General features: G+C 40.1%; 1 protein-coding gene across 3 annotated transcripts; it reads right to left on the minus strand.

Annotated features, from left to right (window-relative positions):
- Window positions 1–424: 424 nt before the first annotated feature.
- On the minus strand, window positions 425–25,673 carry tmem248 (transmembrane protein 248). Of its 3 annotated transcripts, none has more exons than XM_034683527.1 (7): window positions 25,133–25,672; window positions 19,459–19,617; window positions 18,394–18,682; window positions 11,223–11,373; window positions 8,170–8,353; window positions 6,173–6,316; window positions 425–3,697 (listed from the first exon to the last, which is right to left on the minus strand). In XM_034683527.1, exons 1-7 carry the CDS (start codon window positions 25,133–25,135, stop codon window positions 3,677–3,679), a joined length of 951 nt encoding a protein of 316 aa, XP_034539418.1. In that variant the 5' UTR covers window positions 25,136–25,672; the 3' UTR covers window positions 425–3,676. The 3 variants fall into 3 exon arrangements, with proteins under 3 accessions (XP_034539418.1, XP_034539417.1, XP_034539419.1); XM_034683526.1 differs by having other exon boundaries at window positions 6,135–6,316; XM_034683528.1 differs by lacking the exon at window positions 425–3,697 and adding an exon at window positions 5,270–5,453 and having other exon boundaries at window positions 25,133–25,673.
- Window positions 25,674–26,900: the final 1,227 nt, after the last annotated feature.

Raw genomic sequence — 26,900 nt, forward strand, 5'->3', positions numbered from 1 at the left:
CCACACGCATGTGTTCCGCCTGTAACATCGGCGCAATGCTAAAGCATTTTTTTATTATATAATATCTGTTTGGTGTGGAGGGGGGGGCATAGGGGGGTCCAGGTTAAGTTTTACGGGGGCACCGAACCCTGTTGGCCCCTTCCCCAGAACCGCCACTGAAAAACTGATGTATCAAATATGATACGCTTGGCGTTATAGGGTGGGACTTGTTGACTTTAGTAAAAACACAGCACATTAGCATTCTTGTCCTTTTACTCCTCCATAAAGACCCTCTGGACGATTTCCAGCATTAAATATTTCATCAGTATTTTACTCTCAGTGCCAGCAAATTAATTTCCTTTCCCCTGGCAGGTCATTAATCTTTTTGCAGAAACAGATAATAAGTCTGGCGTCGGAGCAAAGGAGGGTCAGGGACACAGTGATGTTGAACTTTAGAGACAGTTTATTTAAACTTGAGTTCATTTACAGCAGTTCCACTGGAGAGGAAAAGGGTCTGAATGATGTTCTAGCCACATTAATCTATGGTCCTATCTACTGTATGTACAGGGAGGAGGATGCAGCTGGAGAGTGCAGAAGGCACAGAGTCGGCTTAATACTTGCCTGTAAGCGCTACTAACATGACAGAAAGGACAATGAGGTGATATGGCAGCTTTATGATGGAGACTCAAATGTTTGCTGAATGCAAAGCCGACGACACCGTGAGATGATGCAACTAAGGAGATATGGCTCCTGTGTTTTTACTCCAGTCCTTGGTGATATAGTGGAGTAGTTAAAAAACTAGAACAGCAGGCATCTGCTCCTTAAAAACCCATTTCTCTAAATGTTCACTTCACAAGCAGCATGGTCATTTGAGCTCCGAGGAGCCCAGAAGTGATGAGTACTGTGTCTGGATTTGTGTCTTTTAATCTGGAGTTTACAATGTGTGATATGTGAAACAAAGAAAATCAAACTGGACGATGTTAAGGCATTTTTGCAGTTATACAGATGCAATTCTCACTTCAACTGAAAGCAATAATGATGAAAGGAGGGATCAGAAGCAGGCGAATGACATAAATCAAGGTGGTTTGGCAATCATATAGCATGCTTCATTCACATCTTCACTCCGCCAAACCCCCACCCACGCCAAGTCACATCGTACCGTCCAATAAGAGCTGCCATCTTCTAATAAAAGAAAAGTATGAGCGCGAGAGCACGAGAAACAGTGATGACAGTAAAAGCAACAGATCCATGCTCATATATGATACATAGAAGAAAGAGGAAGACTTGTCCTAGCATCTGTCCATACAGGAGAAAAAAATCTCAAGCAAACGCCATTCAATCTCACACGCACACACTCTCACACACACACATCAAATTATCATGTACAAAGTGTTGATACAATAATGTGACAGAGGATTCATACCTGCCACATAAAGGATAAACCTTACTCTAGATGAATACCACTCGAACCAAGAACACATTTCAAGTAAAGCCTTTAAACTGGAAACAAAACAAACCTACGTCATCGTTAAATCACTTGGAATTCTTGCATCTCAGATTTCGATTATGCTGCTTATAAAAAAATTACATTCAACAGGTACATCAAACATGGAACAGAATGAAAACACAGAGGTAAGGTAAACGGATCAGAAATTGCTATCAGGGAGAAGTCGCACAGAACAGAGATTAAGAGCAGCGTTAGACTGGTGGTCTCTCGTTTCCTTCAAAACTCAGAATCTCAAAGTGTGTCAGATTTTCATTTGTGTCTGGACTTCCTCCAGATTTTAATCTTATAATACCAATCTCATTCTCTACTGCAGTGTGTTTAGGATCAATGATTGTCAGAGGAAGCTGTGATGTTCACTTTTGGAGGAGAATAATCTTCAGACTTAAAGCTCCGGTTTTATCACAGCACAAAGAGTCAGAACTATTCATGTTAGAGTAAACTTTGAAAGGGTAAGAGGGGGTTTTGTATCTACTGAAATAAAATTTGGCTCACTTGAATCCTTTCAGTATCCACGTTAAGCCTCCTGGAGAGAAGAGCGAAGAGAGTCAGTCTAAAGCTGCCTTAATTTATCTTCTAAATTCCCACACGCAGTCACACAAACTCACTCCAAGTGACTTTTTGCACATTTTGTTGTACCACAAAATCATAAGAAAATACAATGATCTCAACATAATATCAGAGTTATATAAATATAATTATGTACTGCAATATAGCCATATTTAATTCAGAAAGAGTCCAACTTTAAAAGGTTTATATGGTTAAAAGTCAGACTTTTTACATGTGACCATGGACAAAAAAATAAATCATCACAGTACAAAATGTGCAAGAAATCTAAAGGTGCACTAACTATGCAAACAAATAAACAAATGATGATTTCCTCAAAAGAAAAGCAAAAATTATTCAAATGCATCCTAAAATGTAACGTTTACATTAACAGGACGAAGGTCACAAGTTTGATTTCAAACACAGGCTCATTAAAGTGGAAGAAAGAAGAAGAGAGGGATGGCTGAGGAGGAAGGGGCTGATCTCCCTGTCGATGTTTACAAGCAAATAAATCAGCCAGAAGTAAGGCAAGATGTTTCGCTTCATCCAGGTGCAACCAAAGAATACAAAAAGTGAACGTAATAGCAAATAAAGTGTAGAAGCAAAAAGTACAAAACTGCTGCCGCAACATGCAGCAATAAAAGAAGAGAGATGAAGCCGTAGAGGAGGGAGAGCAAAAGACACAGTCCGATTTTAAAAGTGACAAAGTTAAAAAAAAAAGAATCTGAACAAAATAAAGTCAAACATAAACTCACAGGAAGTGTGTCAGCCCTGCAAACATCTCACTGCCATCATTACTGACCTGCTAACAGAGTGATAAAAACAGCTCATTAAATTACTGTTGCCGTGTTCCTCAAATGAATGTGCACAGTGCAATCATCTAAACACTAAACACTGTCCTTGTTGACGTTGCAGACAAACAGGGGAACATGACTGCTGATTAGAAAAGACCGAACAGAATCGAGTTACTCAAAGAAAGTGTTACTTTATGAAGTGTTTGCTTTGTGATCAGACTTTTCATTCCTCAGTCCGGGGGCAGAGGAAAGTGCTAAATCCATTTTTTTTTATCCCCACTGAGGCTGCAATGACAAGTGCATACTGATGATTTAGTACTTAATTGCGATTACAAGCAGCTCCCAAACCTAGCTATATTTAGTCATTAGTCAGAGGCGGTTCAACAGAGCCAGAGATAAATCCATGTACACGGTTTCTGAAACTGCTTTTATATTCTTTTTCCTTTTTTGTGTTTTTTTTTTATCTTGCTTGATTAATGAGACAGACTTAGGTGACAAATGGCTGCGTGTTTCTTGGATCTGGCCTTCTGCTTTGTTTCATGTACTGCATGTTCTGACATGGCACGAGGGGACTCAGGCAAAGAGAATTAAATAATAATCAAACAAAAAGAAAGACGATTTTGCACAGAATATCAGAGTTCCTAGAAATATTTACATGACAGATACAGGCACTTGTATATCTTTGGTTGGAGAAACCCAACATTGCAAGAGTAATGCATTCACAGAGCTTTTGTGTCCCTTATTGTGTTTCCAAGGTTCACTAGGCAACTGGTATGTTTATTTTCTATTTCATCTGCTTCTTTGAGTTTGTCCATGTTACAGGTAAGTTCTCACACATCTCTCTGATGTCTTTTTAACCCTCTGACAACGCCACCTGCAACAGAGGACATGAGATTACCACATTTGACAATAATCCTTCACAGAATCAACAGACAGAAATGTTAAAGGTGGAAAATCAGAAATCAGAAGAGAAATCAGAAGATTACATGATAGAAGTGATTCAGTTTGATCATACCCCCACTAGAAGTGTTCTCTCTCAGTGCTGGATGGTGTAAAAATAACATGTTTTTAAATCAAATGAACGGCCAACGTGACTTTAATTATGTTGCACATTAGGAAATCATACTCTTTCATTAAGCAGTGAAGAGTAGACACTGAGAGGAAATCAGTGCAGTCATTTTCTGCAATCAACTGAAAGGTAAGCATCTCAAAATGTCACCATCAGGAGCTCGGGTTCAAATCAGGCTTTAGGTCTTCATGCTGCAGTTTCCTAACCCACCCTTAACCCTTTGGTGCATGTCAACCACCCTCTCCTCTCCTCTCCTCTCCTCTCCTCTCCTCTCCTTTCGTCAGGTGTTGTGTCAAATAAAGGCACAATGAACACAAGTACACTACCAGTCAAAAGTTTGGACACACCTTCTCATTCAATGGTTTTTATTTATTTTAATTATTTTCAACATTGTAGATTAATACTGAAGACATCAAAACTATGAAATAATCTGTTTTTTTCATAATCTGGATTACAACAGTAGTCAAATAGGGCTATCCACTGTGTACTAACTCTACTTCTGAACACAACTGATGGTCTCAAACACATTAAGAAGGCAAGTCATTCTACAAATGAACTCTTGACAAGGCTCATGTTCATTAGAAACCATTCCAGGAGACCACTTCATGAAGCAGACTGAGAGAATACCAAGAGTGTGCAAAGCTGTCATGAAGGAAAAAGGGGGCTACTTTACAGAATCTAAAATATAAAACAGATTCTGCTTTGTTTAACACTTTTTGGTTCATTAAATAATTCCATATATGTTCTTTCATAGTTTTGATGTCTTCAGTATTAATCTACAGTGTTTACAATCATTACAATAAATACAAACCCTTGAATGAGAAGGTGTTTCCAAACTTTTGACTTGTAGTGTATGTTCTTTAAATAAAATCTCCATCAAAGAAAAGAACGTTTGAATTGTCCTTTAAAGTGATAAATGAATCTTTGACGAGGTAAGCTGAGCCGATCTGATGCTCGGTATGTTTGTGTTCAGTTGACTAAACGATCAATCATCATCTCCTGAACTGTGAGCGTTTTCTCACCTCTTTAAGTCGGTTCGTTGGAATTTAAATTCCCATTAAACGACTGAGTTGCTTCAGAACATCGTTTGTTGTTGCAAATACAATAAACTCAATATGTCTCCTTCACCTTTAGTAAATGACTGCCAGGCTTTGATTGTGGAGCAGCACTGAAAAATAAGGCTTTCCCTACAGTGGAGATATTGAGTCAGTTAGAGCACATCCCCTCAAGTCATCATGTTTTTACATTAACTGGTCCACCGTTTTAAAACGTGCAGGTAGGATTGAAGTACAGAACACGTTCTTATTGTGTGAAACTGTGGAGAAGTTTTGCTGGACCGAGCCACCAGTGTCAAAACCAGGTAAGAAGAGCTCTGTTGACGCACCTTCCCCTCTGTTCGGCCTAAATCAGACAATGACTCAGAGCTTGCTCACCTACCTTTAAATAGGTAATCTCTGCACTGATGTGAGCTGACTGATGAAAGGGGATACATGAAGGTAATGATGTCTGCTTTATTTTGCTGCAACGCGCACGTGCAGCCCAGAGGGATCATCGATTACCTCTGGGGGCGAAATCAACAGCAGGTACACACTGATCGGACAGAGCTGCGTGCACCAGCAACACTGAACAACGGCTCTCCTGTTCTCACACCTGCTTGTGTTTAACCAGCACCAATGTTGATATTGTTTTAGAGGACAACTAACAGAGCGTAGTTACAGAGTTTTCCAATTAGTTTGTTTCTGATGTTAACATACGTTGTTGCAACCTTTTCAATATCAAGTACAACTAAAAGCAGTCACTTTAAGCTGAACAACTGGAGCTAAAACAAGAGACAGCACTTGACAACTTGTTTTCTGTTTTCATGTCCGTTTATAATTTGACGTTTTTTTAGATATATGAATAGAACATTTTCTCTACATGTGTTGTGACAGTATGACAGGATGTCAGGCTCTCAATAACTGAACTGAGCTGGAACCAGAGCTGATCTTTAGACTTTTGATTTTGCAGATGAAATACTGCAGCCCTGCAACCTCAAATTCATCAAGCATCAACCAGTATCTCTATTCTCATGCCCTGTGTGCTTGTTGTGTAATGTGGAGTTTTTCCCCCCAGGAAGTTATTGTCAGCGTTGTGATTGGTTTAGTAGATACCCATGCACATTGAAGAGAGAGCAGAAGTCAGAAGTTTGATTGGATAGTGTCTTAGACCAATCAGTGGTCAGTTAAAGCTCGTCTGAAGCTACCTGTTCACGTCATAAAGCACTGCTGGTGTCTGTTGTACCTTCTCAGGACAGAAGTCAGGGTTGGTTTGTCGTACTTTGCCAGGCCGTCCCTTTATGACTGCATAGCAGAACATAGTGATGACCATGACAAACAGGAAGTAGCTCGTGTGCATCAGGTGCAGGTTGATGAGGGAGCGGTCGTCCTGGAAAAAAAAAAGATTAATAATTAGAAAAACTAAAATATCACAGGTTTGTTTGTGATCAGAGGCGTGGAGTGCATCTCTGGCATGTCCTAGTATCAGGCAATTCTTCATGTGATTTTATTCATTTAAAAAATACTGGAAGCTACAGTCTCTGCTCTGTGACTCAGTCACAAATCTTGATTTGCTTTCAGTCCCCAAAGTGCGTCTGGAAATGGGTAAAAAGAGTTTTATGTACCGCTGCTCCTGCAGCCTGGGTGTGAATGAGCTTGTCTCTTTAAATGTTTTTAAAAGCAGATTGAGGAAGATGCATCAGCTTGTAGATGCTCTGACTGATGACTTTTGTTCTGAAATCCATGATATGTTGTCATGTTTTAGAATTCTGTGTTGTTTGTCTGTAACTTTGTTGGAATGTGCCGCTGCTGATCCTGGCCAGGACAGACATGTAAAAGAGATTCTTAATCTCAATGTGGTTTTCCTGGTTGAATAAATTTAAATAAATAAATACATTTCACATGATTTGTAAATCTAAGTGCACTACAACATCAATCCAGTGATCGGTTGCGTTTTCATATCTATTGACTTTAAATGAACTGAAACAACACTTTAAATGTAATATTTTGACCTATTTTACAAACGTTTAGGCTGCCTACATGTGAACAGTAAACACAAAAATCCATCTCTGTTATTTCGTTGATGACTGTGTAAGCAAACATCTGTAACTCCACTCCTGATTCCTCTGTGTGTTTGAGTGGGTAACAGAGCAGGCATGACATATATTTACCAATTGTTTCCAGGCTCACTGGAGCTTTCAGTGCCCAGTTTTGGCCCGTCAATGGGATCATTGTGATCCTGGAACAATCTACCACCATCCGTATACAACTAAGACTAAATAAAAGGCTGTCAGAACGGGCTCTGTGTTGGGTCACATTCACCTCGTCTTATTAGTCAACAGGTGAACGGAGATATGCCCCACCTGGAAATCAACACCCAGAGAGAGTTCCACAATCATTCTGTCATGTCTCAGTTTCTTTTATTTATGTTATGTTTTATTTAATGTAGGAGACTGTGCAGGTTGATGAACACAGACAGATAAATATGACAGATTGTAGCTGAAAGGCAAGTCCTCAACTGGTTGGTGGTACACAACAAGAGCTATAGTGCTGTTGTAAGTTTCACATTTGTCCTCCGCCTTGCTGATGTAGCTGCAAAGAGCGTTGTATATGCGTATATGCACGTGTTAATGCACATATTATTGTGTGTGTGTGTGTGTGTGTGTTTGTGTGTGTTTTGCAACAGTCACTTTAAGATCATGACATACAATAAGTTAAGTTCATGTCAGAATATAAAATACAGTTCACACTTAAACAAATCCCCAAAAGTACAGATGCCATTTGTTCAAGTTAAGTTGTTCTATCCAGGAGAAATGTTGTTCTGCAGCTCTTCTACTCAAACTGAGGAGCTGCTCCAAACAAAATCCTCTTTAGAATGGCTTTTGCAACAAAATGAACAAAAACCAGAAATAAAGAATAAGTTTGAGAGAGGAGAAGTCAAAGTATTAAGATTTTGAGGGGAACATTTTTTCACCTTTAAGATCTTGACTTATTCAAAACAAATGTTTATATCCAACTTTCATGCCGGTAAACTGGATTTAAAATTCAACAAAACATATATAGTGGGTCAGATATTAGGATGTCTTACTTGGTTTAGGGCCAAATCCTAGTTCTACTGACTCAGCTGCTTCTGTTCAAGTCATCCAAACTGAGACTCGGTAACAACGACATGTAAAACTCTGTTCAATGAGATCTGTGAGGTGTAAAAATAATGTATGAGATCAAACAGAGGCGGCGACTCACATCAGGAACGATGACGGTTAGCTTTGGGTTGAGTGCGTGGTACACCTTGCCGATGGCTCCCTTGTAACACCAGAAGGGGTTGTAGTCCTGACTGTACTTGGTATCCGAGTCACGGACCGTGGTGAAAACCTTGTACCAGGACGTGGCGTTGGTGTACGTCTCTGGGACACAGTGGGGGGGCTGCCTACAAACCAAAACAAAGACAGATGTCTGTTGACTTGTGTCTTGAAACTGTTCACATGATGCTGGTTATGCAGTGAGCATAGAAAGGTCATAGATGTTATTGGAGAATTCATTAGTCCCTCTGGAGTATTACTCTGTAATCTGATCAGAGGACAGCAGGACACAAAGAGACGGGGATACATCTGAGGTTAGTTTGGCTGAACAGCAAAGGATCAGATCTGAGAGAAACAGTAGACTTTGTATTATAATGACATCAGAGCAAAAGTGAATACTTGATATTTGTTCGAACTTTACATTGAATAGAAAACCTTTGACTCTGAACCAGCATCTATGAAAGCTTACATCCCACACAACTTCCTAATGAAGTCAAATACAGTGTAGGATACGATTCATGATAATAGGCTCAATAATTTTTTAACAATGTTTTAAAAGTTGAGAGCAGTTTCTGTTCAAACTTTGGTTTCTGGTGCTTTATTTTGCTGTTTTTACTGCAGGACGTTAGGTTTCTTTATCTCCTGTTTTCATATAAAGCATGCTTTTATTTTGAAAGGATGCAACAATAGGAGCAACAGAAGTGAATGTGAACAGCTAGAAGCTCTTATGCTGTTGTGATGTTGTCTGTTATGTCTCTCTCTGTGTTACCTGCAGAGCATGTGTGGAGACACTGGTTAAGAAAGACACGTCTGGGATGAGTAGAAAGAGAGGGAGACTGTCCTCTAGTTTATCAGTACTAGTTGGAAGTCTAATCGGGTTCAAAAAGAAACAAAGTAAAAATGTTGGACTTAGTGGACTGCTCTGGTATCATCTATATGTGACAAACACTGCTGATGCAACAAGTGCATTATCGCTGTGACCTTCAGGATTAGCAGAAGTAATGACAGATGGTTCACTCTGCTGTTACAATGAAGGTGCTGTGATTTATTATCCAACATTTCAAACCCAAGGAGATACTCTGATGGACAAACCACCAATAACAACACAAACATATCTCACAGCAGATGAAGCTGAACATCTCACAGACTCTAAATGACGCTAGTGACAGCTCTCCATGTGGGCTGCGGTTCTGAAGCTGAAACATGTCTGCTTTAGATTCACACATACACAAGTATGGAGTAAACAAATGCTACCTAGATAGCAGCCTTGTACTTAATGTGAGCAGAGCTGTGTCAGTTCTCGCACAGAACAGAGCTGCTAGATTAGTGCTACATTGCACTTCCCGAACCAATGTCTGTGATATGCACAATTGGTTACACTGGCTGACTGTGGAGTAAAAAATAAGAACAAATATCCTGAACTTCATGCATAACGCAGTCTGGAAAAATACTCTTTTTTCAAGAAAAGCTGGTGTACATAGGTTCGTGCAAACATTACACGTGTCAAGTGAGTTCAGAGCTCCTGGCCTTACCAAGCCCAAGGTCAAATTCCCTGATGCAAACTGTTTTATATAGAGGTTTTAATGCCTGGAAAATGCTTCCCATCGCAAACAGAAAACTCAAGGACAAAATCTCTTTTAAAAAAAATCTTCTATAGATTTGTTTTAAGCTTGAGGTAGATTCAATTATAATCTGTGGTGATCTTCTGACTGTTTTTGTATTCTTTCCTATTTCTCTTTTTAGATTATTTTCCTCAGGGTTGTTATGGCTTGTTTCATTTTCAGCAATATTTTATTATATCTTTTTAAGATGTTTTGAATTGTGAGGCCTTAAATTACTGTTTTTATTGTTGTTATGTGTGGACCCCAAGAAAGACTAGCGACCACTTTGTGGAAGCTAATGGGGATCCAAATAAAGAATAAAGAATAAAGAATAAAGAATAAAGAATAAAAAGTTCTCTCACTGGACACTACGTTTGACTGTCAGAGGCAGCTAGCAGAGCGTGTCTAACACTACCAGACAACAAACTTTCATACTGTAGTTACCCAGGGAATAAACTCACATTTTATTCAGCTGCTGCAAACATCTGTCGAACCAGATGACTGTTGCCAACTTCAAATGTGTTGCGTTACAAGCAGCACAGCAATTTGACCCGAGGAAAATAAAACTCAAAGTCATAAAGGAAGTCACATGATGGAAGCTGTTGATCATTTTACGAGTGGTGCAACAGCAGAAACAACTACACTAAAAGTCAACAGTTTGGAAACACCTTCTCATTCAAGGGTTTGTATTTATTGTAATGATTGTAAACACTGTAGATTAATACTGAAGACATCAAAACTATGAAAGAACATATAGGGAATTATTTAATTGACAAAAAAGTGTTAAACAAAGCAGTCTGCTTCATGAAGTGGTCTCCTGAAATGGTTTCTAATTAACATGAGCCTTGTCAAGAGTTCATTAGTAGAATGACTTGCCTTCTTAATGTGTTTGAGACCATCAGTTGTGTTGTTCAGAGGTAGGGTTATTACACAATGGATAGCTCTATTTGACTACTGTTGTAATCCAGATTATGGTAAAACCAGATTATTTCATAGTTCTGATGTCTTCAGTATTAATCTACAATGTTGAAAATAATTAAAATAAATAAAAACCATTGAATGAGAAGGTGTGTCCAAACTTTTGACTGGTAGTGTACCTCGTCTGTGCAACAACACTCCTCCTTGTAGATGTCAAGACTAGTAAGCATTAAGAGTATTTTGGTTTCAGCTCGATGTATCCAGAATGTTTGTTTTATTCCAGCTCAGTGTGAAGAATAATAAATAACCTTGTGTTTGGCAATCATCCTCAGGTTTCATGTTCTTTCTCAAAACCAAAGATATAGTATAAAAGTTTAAACAGGTTGAGTCAAAAAGTTTGTTTCATTCAGTCAGAAACAAAGCTCCAGGCAGAGACTCAAAGTGTGTCCCTCTGAGTCAGGGATTCAGTCCAACTCACACTGTGACTGGGAAGATATTGCTGGCCGCCGTGATGGTCATGCAAGTGCTGAACACCACCTGCTCGCAGTGTCCGTGCAGCACGCAGTCATCTGAGTTCCAGGATACAGGCAGGGTGAACGTGATGTTTATTTCTTCATGGGCTTCCCGGCCTACACACAAACACATGACAGTACAATAAGAGCACGTCGGATTCTTATGAAATGAACACCAGAAGAGATTAAAAATACCACTGGAAGCTTTTTCACAATGATTCAACTTTCAGAGATGTTTTCAGGCTGAAACTTTCAGTAAATGAATCCACCAGTCATCAGAATTCACATGTCTCCAACTTTCCTATCTGAATGTATGTAGTTATTTGACTGGCTTTATAGTAACAGCATTTACAGTTTTAGCCTCTTACAGCCTGAAACGACCAAAAGAGACGTGTATCTTTGCTTTGAGGCAACAGTTAAGAGTTCAGAACAGTTTGAACAGCCTGCATGCAGCTCTCACAGCGGGAAGCAGCACAAATACTTGATTTCATACCAAGCTACTCCCTGGATAACAAATGACAGACTGATTCTTCATGCTTATGCAACATAATCAAACTGTGAGGGGATTAGAAGATTATCCGTCAGACAGAGTGGACTCCTGGGTGTGATTAGAGATAGATAAAGCTGTATCAACATGACTGCATATCCAAGGGGAAAGAGGGAAGGACGATAATGGGCAGTCTTAGACCAAATTAAATTCCCATTGGTCATTGTGCGGTTGATCCAAGTTATTCTCTCGGAATTTGATCTGTGCCCGATACATTGGAAGGCTAATTAGATGAAGATGTGCTCATTAAGGCCCTTAGTTACATCCAATCACATTAGGTGGACAGAAAGGTTGATAATGGCCCCTTGTCCTCTGCTGTAACCCTCATGTTAATGTGTTTTGATGCTGCAATTTCCTTTCATTTGATGGACCTCCAGCTCATGTGTGTGTCATGCATGCAGGGAAGTATTCTCCAGCTCCGTCATCATTGTGGCCCGAGTCTTTTTACATGCTCTCTCAAAAGCAGCATCTCCAGATAAATGTAACTGTCTTCTATGTGGACTAAAATCTGTACCTGTAAATAAGAGGGACCACCTTGAACTTTTGTTTACACCACAGTGCAACAAACATATTTTAAATAGGAGGCCAGATGTCTGAGCAGTATTTATCTACCATGTGTGTTGCTCTTGTAACATTAAACCTTGATAAAAATGGACAATGCTTTATAATCAAACCTTACTTTGTTCACGCTCTGCTCTCTCATTGTTATGAACAAACACTTGATTCTGTAAGGCTCCTATAAAAGAGGAAGCTGACATTGGCTCCGACCTCTCCTCCTTCCGCACAGTGAAAGCTTTGTGCGGACGGGACTATTTACTCTGAGTTATAAAACATTTGCATGGCTCCATATCCACTCTGCTCATCTGCTCTTGTGGTTTTGAATTTCATTCTAACGATATGTGTTGTTGGCAAACGCCTGAGCCCGTATCAAGTTACTACATGGCATCAAGCAAGACACAGATAAGAGCGTCGTCTTCTGCAGAACTTGGTATGTAAAGCATTCACAACAGCAACATATCAATATGCAAAGTAGAAGGCATGTCAGAGTTCATCAAAACAAAACAGGTTGAAGGAAAGTCCTCGAAGGCAGGAGGCTCAAACCACAGACAGCCAATCTGGATGGGATTAATATCAGGGAGGGGGGCTGTAAAAATGAAATTACTTGACCTTACGTGAGGGATCTAAGCTTGCTGAATACATAAAGGAGATGCATGATTTGTAATTTGCTCTGTTGATATATTAGGGAGCAAAAAAACATGTTAGATTTAATTCATCCATTCAACAATAGCATTGATGTTATACCTTCATATCTTAAAGAGCTCACAGTGCCATATTACCCCTCTAGAACACTACACTCCCAACATGCAGGACTGCTTGTCGTGCCTAAAGTCTCTAAAAGTGGTATGGGAGGTAGAACCTTCAGTTATCAGGCCTCTACTTTGGAATCATCTACCAGTCAGGGTCCAGGAGGCAGACACCCTCTCTACTTTTAAGAGTAGGTGTCAAACTTTCCTTTAAAAAAAAAATCAAAAAAACGTATAGTTAGAGCTGGATCAGGCTTGTACCAGCTCTTACTTATGCTGCTATAGGCTTAGACTGCTGGGGGAACAGACACACTGGGATCCTATCTCACCCCCCTCCTCCCAACCCCCTCATCACTTACTTTAACTCTCCCTGTCCCATTAAAGTTACTAACCATAGACCTTTCTGGAGTCCCTGAGCTCCCTTGTCTCGTAGGTTCCTCTGAGCTGCCGTAGACGTAGACGTCCACCTGCTGTGGACGCTCCAGACTGCAGCTGATACGGGCGTGCTGGACTTCACCGGCAACAGCTGCTACTACTCATTTTATCACTATCACCGCTCCCTCTCTCTCTTATTCTCCTCTATCCCTCTATCCCTCTCTCCAACACGGTCTCAGCAGATGGCTGTCTAACATAAGTCTGGTTCTGCTCGAGGTTTCTGCCTGTTCAAGAAAGTTTGTCCTTGCCGCGGTAACTAGCTAAATACTGTGAGGTGCAATGCTCATGGTGGATTAAGGTGGGGTCAGACTGAGTCTTACCCTGTCTTGGTGTTGGGTCTTTGTTAATAATCTAACATAGAGAACGGTCTAGACCTGCTATGTTTGCAAAAGCGTCTTGAGATAAAGTTTGTTGTGATTTTGGTCTATACAAATAAAGATTGATTGATGGATTGATTAGAAATAATTATGTCCACTGACATTAAGTAAACTTCAGTTTACTGGGTTCAAATTATAAATGTTACTTTATATTTATCAGTCTTCAAGAGATGACGTTTGACTCAAAACATTGAATGTAATCTTCTCAAAGTCGAAGCATAACTCTGAAAATTTGGGTAGTTAACACAGGACTTCCACAAGATCCATGTCCGGTCTGTCTCCAATCCGCTGTGGTCCGACTCCGTGCTCTCTCATCCATCAACACCCACCGGTTGCGTTTTAAGAATGCAGCACAGAGCAGGGCAGCTGGAGTCATGTGATCGAGGTTTTCCCGCGGTAATTACTGAATCAAGGATTCTCCTCCTCCTCTCCTCATCCATGTTGTCTTTCTGGTCCTCTGAAAACCTCTGACCTGTTGACTCCAGGCCTGGCTCCGCTCATCATGATGGTTTGTTGTTGTAGTTAAGTGAAATACGATCTGGTGATAACACAGAATGTTTTATTCTCAAAATTAACCGGATGTTTTCATTTTGTTTTGGTGCCTGACTTCGTGTCCCGCTCTATCAGGCAAAAATAGAAGTCTTGTGTATCTGATCTGGAGGGCTCTGACCTGCCGGATCAGAGACGCAGCCAGAACGCAACGGAGCGGATCCAGTGGGAGTTGACACATTGACTAGAATAGAAACCTCTCAGATCTGGTGCTGTGACGGATCAGAGATGGACCGGACATGGATCTGGTGGAATTTGTTCGTAAAGCTCAACATTACAAAGAGAAATGAGTCCAGCTTTAACGTGACTGATTTCTTCTATCCTTTGTCTTTGTGAGGATGCACAGTCAAAGATGTTTAGGGCTTAAAAAACATGCACTTAAAATAAATTTTGTCACAGGACACAAAAGTCAAAGTTTGCAAATCAAATACGGAGCCATGCAGACAATACTGTTACCAGAAAGTTCAAACCTGTGGCACTCACTTTTCCCTTCCTCTTGTCTAAATCAGAACCTTTAAATCTGAAACCTATAGGAGCACTGAACGGGGCTGGAGTAATGTTACACAACGCCGCCACTGTTCGTCTCACCACGTGTAAGTAAAGTCAACACACACAGATGTAAGTTAAAACCCACTCAAAGGACAAACTCCCAGCCTTACAACAAACGAATCACCTCTGTGAAGCAGCAACTACAGAAACACGAATGTAAGCGACGCACAAAGATTACAGATCGAACGAAAATCGTTGAAACATGATAAAAACATGAAGAGTTCACCGTGCAGCTGAACAGATTAGTATCTCCAAGCAGTGGAGATCACTTTATCTGCAGACAACTGTGTGTGATTTAGTGATTGATTACTGTCACATATTTGGAGCCACATTCAATTCTCACGCTCTCTTCATAGAAGCCGTCAGCATTACGTTCACACCAGCTGCCACTAAAGTGCAGTTTTCCCAGAGCAAAGCATGACTTCTGAAAGAGTTCAGGCTGAAGGCAATGAGGAAACAGTGCTTATCTAGGTACAATGTCATGTTTCAGGTTAGAGACCAGGTTTGTCCTTGATCAGAATGGAGCTGAGGGTGGTGCCCTTCTTACTATGTGCACTCAGCAGCATACCTGATCCACCAAAAACATGTTCATTTATATGATTCTATAACTAAAGAAAGGACAATCTTACATTCAAGATGTTATTGTATGATAGTACAATTTAAAAGTTAAACTGAATATAACATAAAGCTAGTATGTTCATTTTCAGTTGGAAGACAAATAGTTCATAAAATCCTGTCTGAGGGGTCAGGTCCTATACTCACTAGTTTTATCTCATCTGGATTACTGCTCACCAGTCTGGCCAGGTGCTGCCAAAAAAGATCTGTCTAAACTTCAAATAGCTCAAAATAAAGCCGCAAGAGTCGCTCTGGCCTGTCCATCAGGTGTGTGGCTGAGTATAGACAGTATGCGTGCCAGTCTTTCATGGCTCAGAGTAGACAGGAGGTTGGCATGCAACCTTGCAAATTTTATTAGGAATATTTGTTTTAGTAAACAACCAAATTGTCTTTTTTCACAAATAAAGTATGTGAGGGACCAACACAGTCACAGTACCCGGCAGGCTGTTCAGGGTCATTTAGTTAAGAAGAGACCAAGAACTGATGCGGTGAGCAGATCTGTTATGTATAGAGCCATCACACTTTGGAATAATTTACCAGTCACTATATGTGAAGCCCCCAGTAAAGCCAGTTTTAAAAGACTCTTAAAGGAACACCTTAATCAGAACTCTAACATTAAAGAATTTTAATTAATTTTAGTGAACATACTGTTTTGCTTTTTGATTCATTTTATTGCATGTTTGAAGCATTTTCATTTTTTCTATTTTATGTTTGTAGCATGTTTCTGTTTTTGTATTTCATGTTTGCAGCATTTTTCTGTTTTTTTGTATTTTATTTCTATATAGCATTCACAGTTTTTCTTTGTAATGTTTGTTGAATTTTTAGTTTTGTATTTTATGTATATTTTGTATGTTATGTTTTGTTTTATGTAGACCCCAGGAAGAGTAGCTGCTGCGTTAGTGGCAGCTAAAGGGGGTCTGAATAAAGAAAGAAAGAAAGAAAGGAGGTCCAACTCCAGGATATTTGAAGTATCAAACTCTTCATTTTTTCTATTACACGCTTTGTCATGATTCTATATCTATATGAAAACATATATCATTAAATAATGAATGTCTCCGGTAGGGATGGGCAATGATTATCAGATATTTGTTCACTTTGTAAAAATCCCAAAGTTACTTTGAATATTTTCTCATTTTAAAAGTACAATTTTTTATCATTTTCCCCGGTGCCTGGTTGTAATACAGTATTCCCGCCAGACGGTGGCTACAGAGCGTCTTAAAGCTGTTTGCTAACGACATTAAATAATAGAAGAAGAAGAATGCTAACTGCATTAAATAGCAAAAGAAGAAGAAAACACTAGCGACAGATGTGGCGATTTTCTCCGTTTCTGAATCTCACACTACTACAAACGTATTTCCAGAGACTTAGCATGGCTGTAAAATGTAAACACACACGACACACTGCGTCGCAGAAACACCGACATAAAGATCGAGACAGACGCTGACAGTGCCCACTACTAGCAGCACCTCGTCCTGCTGCTGGTTAACGTGACTGCCACACAAACGGGCCGTTAATGGAACAGGTGTGTGTGTGGTGGGGGGGTGGGTGATTATTTGAACAATCGTCGAATAGAAGCCAATGATTATCGAATAGCTTTTTGGCTTGAAATGCCCATCCCTAGTCTCCGGGTGTCGGCACAGGAGTGTAAGAGGTAGAACTCACAGACTTGCATACCGCTTATGAACACCAGTGCAGATGTGCGTAGATGTTTTTCAAACCTATACTGACATCCGTCTTATTTTTAAAGTTTTAAATGGGTTTGCCCCTCCATCATTGATCAAATGTATAAAAAAAAAAACACAATATGATAAATACATGAGCACAAAGTAGACGAGACTGTGAGATACCAAGACTACCAGCACACATCAGAGAGCTTGAGAACTACTGTACCTTTAAAAAACACTTAAATATTGGTTAAAAACAAACCAGTCATGTACTCATGAATAATCTGTTTCCTCATTTGATGCCTGTCCGGGGCTTTGTCCTCACCTCCATCCTCTTTTTATCAAGTCACTAAAGTGTACCTTTGTAAGTAAAATCTGTTTGTAAGTCATTTCGTGTAGCGCCCTGTGAACTGTGTTGTGACATCCTCTGGTTTTAAAACTTGTTTTTTGTTTTATGTAAGTACCTGACTTAGGACTACGGATGAAATGTAACTATTGCACCAATTCCAGCACATTTACATTGAGGCATACTGTTGAAATGTTGATTAATTTGCATTGTCCTAATCAAATAAACTCAAATTAACCAAATGAATTAACACCAGTGCAGGCGTGCGTATTACATGGGCATTTTCAGACATGTGTATTGGAAGTGACTTCTTGCATGTAGCAAAGAAAACACAGATGTGTTCTCTTGGGGCAGTTTAAGCAGCATCTTATCTGTCCTTTGGAAAGCCTGCTCCTCATGAAAACACCTGTCAGTGTTGACGGGGGCCTGAGGTGGTACCACAATTACTCCAAGGCGATCACCTCTAACTTTTATATGCAGGAAAACCCCTGAAAGATGTAACTGTTCATAAAAACCAGTACTACTGTGATAAATAATTAGCCTACTCTTTAATTTGGTTATTCTTAAATGACAGTATGTACTATGACAGTAAACTGGGTTACAAAAGGTTGAAGATTTAAGGTCATTTGAGGTCATCCTCGTGGGCTTTGGAGTTTTGTTTGGTGATTTTCTGACCTTTAGTAAACTTAGTAAAATGTGAAACTCTGACTTCTGGAGAAATAAAAAGGATTGAATAAGAAAGAGAACTTACCAGAGAGGCCGACCTGCTGTCCCAGCACTGTGGCATACAGGTGGGTGATATTGCGAGAGTACCCTCCAAACGGGCGCTGGGGGTCCAGCGTTAAAGTGATGGGGACTGAGATGTTGATGGGACCCGAGTCCTCCAATAGGAGGGGGACCTGGGTGCTGGAACGAGCCTGACCGCTGGTTACAACCATGCTCTCTGGTGTGGTGGACTCGTTCAGACCGTGCTTTATCGTCTCGTTCTCTGACACACAAAAGTCCAGCTCATTGTAGCGCAGCAAGAAGGTGTTCCAGTCCTGAGGAAACAACGCAGGGTGTCATTGTAGGACAGGAGCAAACGTGTGCCTGATTTACACCTGGAGTTTATCAGGCTGATGAAATGACATTACTCCTCTTGTGATATTTGATGAACATATTGACAATTGTTTCTATTAAGATTCACATTTACAAGTAAAGCTTGCTCAGTATTCAAGAACACTTGAGTTATTTCCTGTTCCACTTCTCCTGACCTCTTGTACCCCTTTTTGACCGAGGCAGTTTCAGGGCCGGTTCGGAGCCAGTGCTCAATTGAGAACTGTTTTTTCGTGTTTCTACTGTGAGTGAACTGGTTCCCGGCCAGGAAAACCGGTTCCAGAGTGGCTCCAACTCTTTGCTGGTTTAGAACCGTAAACCGTAAAACCTGCAGTGAAAAAATAAAAAGACTAATGGATTCCAAGGCAAAGCTGCGGTTGGCCAAGGAGAAAAGCTGCCATTGTCTGCCATCGTTGTTGTTGTGAGGGAAATCTTGCGCTAGCGCTGCTGGGAAAAGCAGTCACGTAAATCTGAAGTCATGACGTGCCTCTTCCATGGGCTCCGAAATACAACCCAGTTTGCATTGGTCGAAAAGAGGTAACCTTCTCAGAGTGACACTTACAAAGGCTGAGGAAGTCAAAACATAAAATCAACATAGTTCAAAACTTTGGGCTTATCATTCCTCGCAGCATTAAGGTCATGAGTTGAAATCAGCATTAGCAGTGACCTCACTTATTGGAGCCGATGATATTCATCTCCTCTCTGGGAGGGTTTGACTCACCTCTGTCAGCTCCGGAGACTTGATCTCCTTAATCTTGAAGAAATAACCGATGGTCAGGAAGGCGATGGCCACTGCACTGACGCTGATCATAAAAATGACCAGCGGTGGACGGTTGTTGATGTAGCTTCTCAGGTTCTCTATAGGATTTAACAGGTACACCTGTGAATTGACAAATACACAATGTTTCTGCATTTAAAGAGCAATCTCACGAGTCAACAGGGTTCAACAACAGTACAGGATCACTTGACTTGACATTGATTGTTCAGGTCTGTCAATGAACAGAAAAATACGAGGACTATAGTTGCCCTAGCATCTCGACTCTCCAGTAAGTGAGATTCAAATATTTAAAAAGTAATGTGTAATGTGTAAACAGGGCACAAGAAGCTCCAGACAATGAGGGACAATCCTGTAAAATAAGGTTTGTTTGAAGAGGAGTTCACAAAGAAAGACAAACACAACTAAATGAGCCTGAATCAGGTTGATAATGCAACATGGGACAGTCGAAGGAAAAATACAGGGATTCATGAATAGACTGTAAAAAAAAAGAGAACATTCCAGCTCTGGCGGTCAATGATGAAGGACATATTTCATAAACTAATGGGCAAACACCAGGTCAGTAAACTCCAAAAGAACCACACCTTCATAAATGTCAAGAACAGCAGAACAAACATTTCTCTAGAAGACACAGAACAATCATATTTATCTGCTTTCCAACCGTCACTCTGCTTTCCAACCGTCACTGGTCCTTAAAACACTCGCTGCATTGATTCTTTATTTTCTGTATATTTAACTGAACACCAACTAGGGATGCACCGATCCCACTTTTTAGGTCCTGATACCGATGTCGATACCTGGGCTTTGGTATCTGCCGATACTTATACTAGCCAATCCGATCCTTGTATTGCCAAAACATGATTCTATTCCTTAATGTGAGGATAGAATCATGTTTTGGAAACTTCAGGCTTTTCTGAATTGATGGTGAACTGTACCTGGGTTCCAAGTGCTAAACCAGAGGCTGGAGTCCCTTATTTTCAAGAATCCAGAACAGTGAAATCCAAAAACCTGTCCGTTTTTTCACACTTTGAAGGATTTTTTCTTCTTTGCAGTAGGCTACAGCTGACGTAAACTTCTTCCTTTGGGCTTCCATTATATTTTTCAGCGTGACTGCCATCCGTCCAAACATTAGCACTGCACATGTTGCAAGTTTCAGGCGGAATCGTTAGCAAAAGAAGCATGCACCTAAACCAAGCGGCAAACTCCGGTCTCAAACGATGAAGCCAATGCGGAAGTGCTATAAACTGCAATACATCGAAAATCCGCTTGAGGCTGGCTGCAGAAACACCGGAAACCACATAGATATGAATGGGAAAAAGACGATCTTTGCAGCATTAATAAACATGTTTACAGCCTGGTTCAAAAAACGGCTTGGCCCTACAACGCTAATCTCTCTAATGGCATACACTGTACGGGGGGTGAATTTTTTTCTAACATGACGGTTAAGAAGATATTAAGATTATGAGTTTTGCCCAAATAAGGACATGACTGACGTGACTCCCGGTCGGGAACACACAGCCATTGGCTAAGAGACTCACACTACGTCACACTCTGCCTAGTTGAGTTCCGCATTACCAATATGGCTGCCGCCGTCGATTTGCTTCAAAACAGCTCTCAGGAACAGATGGGTGACGTCACGGATACTACGTCCATATTTTTTACAGTCTATGACCTAAACTGAGCCTCTGTAGTTATCCTCCATCATGCTCCACTGGGCAAAAATGCACAGACCGGCCAGCGCTGATGACGTAGGAGACTCACATGGCTGTTGTAAACACAGAAAAGCATAGAACCGAGATGAATAGATCATAGACTGTATAAAATATGGACGTAGTATCCGTGACGTCACCCATCTGTTCCTGAGAGCTGTTTTGAAGCAAATCGACGGCAGCAGCCATATTGGTAATGCGGAACTCAACTAGGCAGAGTGTGACGTAGTGTGAGTCTCTTAGCCAATGGCTGTGTGTTCCCGACCAGGATTGACGTCAGTCATGTCCTTATTTGGGCAAAACTCATAATCTTAATATCTTCTTAACCGTCACGTTAGAAAAAAATTCACCCCCCGTACAGTGTATGCCATTAGAGAGATTAGCGTTGTAGGGCCAAGCCGTTTTTTGAACCAGGCTGTAAACATGTTTATTAATGCTGCAAAGATCGTCTTTTTCCCATTCATATCTATGTGGTTTCCGGTGTTTCTGCAGCCAGCCTCAAGCGGATTTTCGATGTATTGCAGTTTATATCACTTCCGCATTGGCTTCATCGTTTGAGACCGGAGTTTGCCGCTTGGAATAGATCTGGTATACGGTACGGCACTACATATCAGCCTCTTGTCACCGATATCCGATCTAGCTTTTTGAGCCCGATCTAGCCGATATCCAATACCAGGATCGGATCGGTGCAACCCTAACACCAACCTGTCGAACAAGTTGCTTTGAACACTACAACAACGACTCGTGTAACTTATCTTAGCCTTTATTATCATTTTACTTTCTATCCCATTTTATTTTCCTTTAATTGTTTTACTCTCTTAATGTCTTGTTTACTGCCTTTATAGCTTTTATCATCTTGATGTATTTATTTATTTTACTGCTTTTATCTACATATCCTTAAATCAATAAATCAATCAATCAATCAATCAATCACTCAATCAATCAGACAGCGCTTTTCATACAATGACATTGTAACACAAAGTGCTGTACATACAGACAACTTAAAATAGAAAAGATTTTAAAAAAGAAAGATATATATGAAAAGAAAAAGAAAAAGACCCCCCATCATAATGCCAACCCCAGCCCCGACTCTAAACCCACCCAACAATCCAAGGTTAAGAACACAATATATGCAACAACAATAATAATAATGAAAATAAAATAAATAAATGAAAAATAAAAAAGAAGTTGCTGAATGAACCGAGGAAACACTTAAGATATCTCGATGAGGAAACACTGTAGGTAAAATAAAATGTTAAAACTCAACACAGGAAATTAAACTTGCCAAAATAAAAAAACATTTCAAGGATAACAAAACAATAAAATACTAAACCTTAAAAGAAAATAAGATGCTAAACTTAAAACCAATAAATAAATAAAATGTGTCTAAAATTTGAATTTGAATGCTTTACCTATATTGATCATTTTAACTCTGTTTTGCCTTTATTTTACCTTATTGCTTTACCCCTCTTTTAATGCTTTCTTCCTTTTTAGATTTTGAATTGTGTAACTTTCTTGGTCCTTCTGGTCTCAGTTCTTATCTTTGGGTTCTTTTGTTTCCTGTGTTGAATCATTGTTTGGGTCTTTTGTGTTTGTTTCCGTAACGTCTGACTTGAATTGTGTTGAAAGTCTGTCTGCTGTAGAGTTCTCTTTGTGTTTGTTTTTATGTGCTGTTTGTGAAGCGTGGTTTATAAAAGGTGCTATATAAATAAAAGGCATTATTATTATTATCCAATGAAAAGGTTGCAAAAGCTGCATAACGGGGGTTTGCATTAATAAACTAAACTTACATGTCAAATTATTATTTTTATCCACACATGTTTGAGGGGTAACTGTTTCTGACAGGCGGACTATGATACCATGGCAGTGTGACACACTTGGAGGAAATGTGTCTTTGATTCTTGTGCAGTAAACCTTTGACTGACTCCACAGTACAGTTAATAACTGAAATACAATGCACACATAAACAGAGAAGCACATACTAATGAAAACTACAAAAGTCATAGCACCTATTGCAAGAACTCCACTGTATTTAATGCACATTACACAAAGAGAAGAGGGCGTCCTGCTGGTTATATGAAGGAAGGTTGTTATTTTGTGCTTTGTAGATTTCATAAACTTAATGTGCAATCAAGGCTGATTCCCTGTTGAGTCATTTATGAGATATTAGTCGCTGTAGTGACTGAGTGAGTGAGTGGGAGTCAGGTTTCAATATTATGATAGTGGTGTAATAGTAGTGGCGTATCCTTATATGACAGAATGCATGACATGTCTATTACAATTTAAAAGTCATGTTGCATTAGTTAGTTTCTCAAATGTTAAGATTTTTACAAATGCTAGTTTGACTAAAATTATACAAATAAGGGTGGATTAAAATCAATTCAACATAATTTGTATCTGGTTATTATTTCCAAACAGTAGAAGGCGCTATCTGCATTATACTCCGCTTGTTCAACATCATGAAGTCTCTTGCGCTGCTCTCTCGTCACTCGCTGAGTGGAGCTGTTTTAAGTTTAAAGCATGTTTCAATGTGGAGATGCTCAGCTGGAGGCTGCGGCTGAGTGACAGGTCTCCATGAGCGCTTTTTTTCTCCACCGCCGGACTGATTCTGACCCAGATGTGCTCCCGGCTGACACCTGACCGCGTTTAAATGCTTATTTTTCTCAATAAGAAGGAGAAAACTGAACACTGTGAGTCTAAAATATGATTCTGTTCAGTAGTCCTGTTGCAGTAAATCCACATGTTGTAGTCTGAGTCTTCACTCTATGACCATGCGTCCATGGAGATTATTTATAAGCCTGCTCTTCACGTTGATATTCAGCATGTTAACATTTTGAACACTTCAATATGATCCGTAGCTGTTTAATACCGTCAGTAATATATATTGTGTCATAAAGGAAATTTGGATTTAGGGGGAAAAACCCCATTTGGCATTATTTTTGAAATGGCAAAAGTTCACTTTCCTTTAAACAATTAATTGATAATTGATCGTTAGCATTCCACAGATTGATCAAGGAGAATACTTGAAATTTACATCCCTAATTTAAAGAGATTTACCTTATCTGTTTTAATATTTAATTGTTTCATTTGGGAATCGTTCACCTTCCATTCCTCAATAATTGTTCTGAAATTTTCCAACAAGGTATTTTTGTGCAGTCATTTTTAGTTTTTTTTACAAGGTACTGAAAAGAGTGTGCAGTGGTTTTATTGGAGTTAAAACTCACCTTAAAAAATGAAAAAGTGTTACTTTGTTTACAAATAAATATAAGAGAAAAATATATATATTGCAACTGTCCATATCTGAGAATTGAAATAAAACAATAGTTATTTAAATTTTGAGTTCAATACAATTCAATACGAGTGAATCGTATCTTGAACCAAAAATCATAATTCGAATCGAATCGTGGGTTAAGTGTGTCCTTACATCCCTAACATTTACCCATGAATACAATCACACAGACTAGGCAGGCTGTGTTTAGTCTGTCATCCGTCTCTCCTCAGAATATGCGTTGATGGGAAATCTTTTCCTTTACTTGACATCATGTATTTGACTGTCCTGTCGTTCTGTGTTTTTATCTTCATATCATGGCTTCATTCGTCTGTTTTAAGCGCCCTGTTTTCCGACTCGAGTTTGCTTCTTTTGTTGTGTTGTAAGCACTTTGTAAGATGAGTTTAGCGTGTCCTCTATAACAGACATGATTAACATGTTTATAATGTCCATGTCGACATGAAGGAACCTCAGCCAGGTGACAGAGGCTGCCAACCTTGTAGCACGATCAGCTAGCTACCTGGCCCTCCGACGACTGTTCCGGGATGTCACAACTTTAATGTGGCAATCAGAACATTTAACCGGACAAAATGTACCATCAGCGATATTTAAGTTAACAAAGCATCACACAAGCAGTACTCACCATGTTTCCTCAGTGTGCATGCAGCGGATGCTAGCTGTGAGGTTCGTAGTGGGCCACTATAAGCAGCCTGTAGTGCTAGCTTGATGAAGCTAGTCCCTCCTGAAAACAAACAGCAGAAGTCGATGATCGGTGGAGACAGCCAGGCTTTCAGCGTAATAGACACCACGTATACTCCTTCCCATGCTTTGCTCTGTAGTGCACAGCAGCTCTGAAGAGAAATATCTCTGGAATAACGTCAATAATGGATCTGGGTCCTCCCCGCCGACAGCTCCTCCGCGCATCCGCACTGCGTAGTACGCTACAGACCAGTTCGCCGAGGCTGACGTCTGCCGAGCCTCGCTGCTCACTTAAATTAATGACTCTTCTAATCTCAAAAGCTTCCACGTGTGCATTTAACTAAGAGGTATAACACTGTTTTCTTAAATGGATGATTCTGACGGAGTGAGAGGAAAGTGTTGACAAGTATCGCTTGGTTCGCGTCGCTTCGTAAAGGCGAATTATCTGAGGCGAACCGGCCGTTTGCAATACACAATGAACAGCAGCGAATATTGACGCGCGTCGTTTCGCTTTACGTTGGTCCGCAAAGCGAAGCGCCCTCAGGTACGCCTTCTCATTATTTACGTAGAATTTACGCACGGAAATTGTGCGTACGTGCTTTGAACGCTGTCCAATGCTACGTGTTTTACGTAGACAGTCGTAGCAGTCGTTCAGTGTTTACATCTGTTGAGGCCATAGACTGAGGCTTTAGCTGCATTAAGGTGCTGTCGGAAAAAAGATACAGGTGTGCGGATCTTTGATATATGCTTTTCTTGTCTCTAATTAGATTTTTCTGTGTTTGGTAATGTTTCAAATTCTAAATTGCATCCTCTAATAATGTAACTGTATTATATTTAGCAAAGCACATTCTACTCTAGACAAGAAGAAAATGTAACAACCTTATTTAGAAACACACAGACACACACCCAGGGCCGTAATTTAGTTCCCCCAGCGGCCCCTGGGCACTGAGGCCCATGTACTCCTCACATTCAGGCACGCACGTGCGCACACACACACACACACACACACACACACACACACACACACACACACACACACACAATCGTTACCTAACTGCTAATCTCAGTCTCTTCACTTTGTTCGGCTTTTTTGAAAAAGCTACTTATAAGCGGGACATTCTTTATTACTGCCGAGTCTTTCTCGTCTTTTTCTTCTCGTTTCTTTCTCTTCGCCGCTCCGCTGGGCTTTTGGATGTCCATTTTCTGTCGCCTGGCGAGTTTTCATGCACTTCTTTCCGATACATTTCTTTAACTTTAATTACACATGATTGGTTCACTAGGCTGTTGCTGAGCACAGAACGCTTCAGCAACGCCCTCTTTTACTCTAACACACATTGGCAAGGCAAGGCAAGTTTATTTATAAAACACCATTCATACATAGAGCAATTCAAAGTGCTTTACAGAGTTGAAAAGAAAAACCAGAACAGTAACAATCAACATAAACATACAGCAAACACTTCAAACATTAAAAGTTTATATGCGGCCAGTTATGTTTGATCTTCTCTCTCTCTCTCTCTAACTTGCAGAGTCTTACTGTCCTGCTGGACACATAATCACAACTGGTCTTGTCTTAACCGAAATGAACCCTTAAATTATTCGATTTATCTCAGAACTTCTTCTCAAGGATTAAGACTCACACATTGAATCTTTTCTGTGTCGAGTTGCAGCCCGAAGCTGGCTCAGACCTCTTGACACTCCCGCATTCACACATC

Source organism: Notolabrus celidotus, chromosome 5 (assembly GCF_009762535.1).
Source record: "Notolabrus celidotus isolate fNotCel1 chromosome 5, fNotCel1.pri, whole genome shotgun sequence".
Taxonomy (NCBI): Eukaryota; Metazoa; Chordata; class Actinopteri; order Labriformes; family Labridae; genus Notolabrus; species Notolabrus celidotus.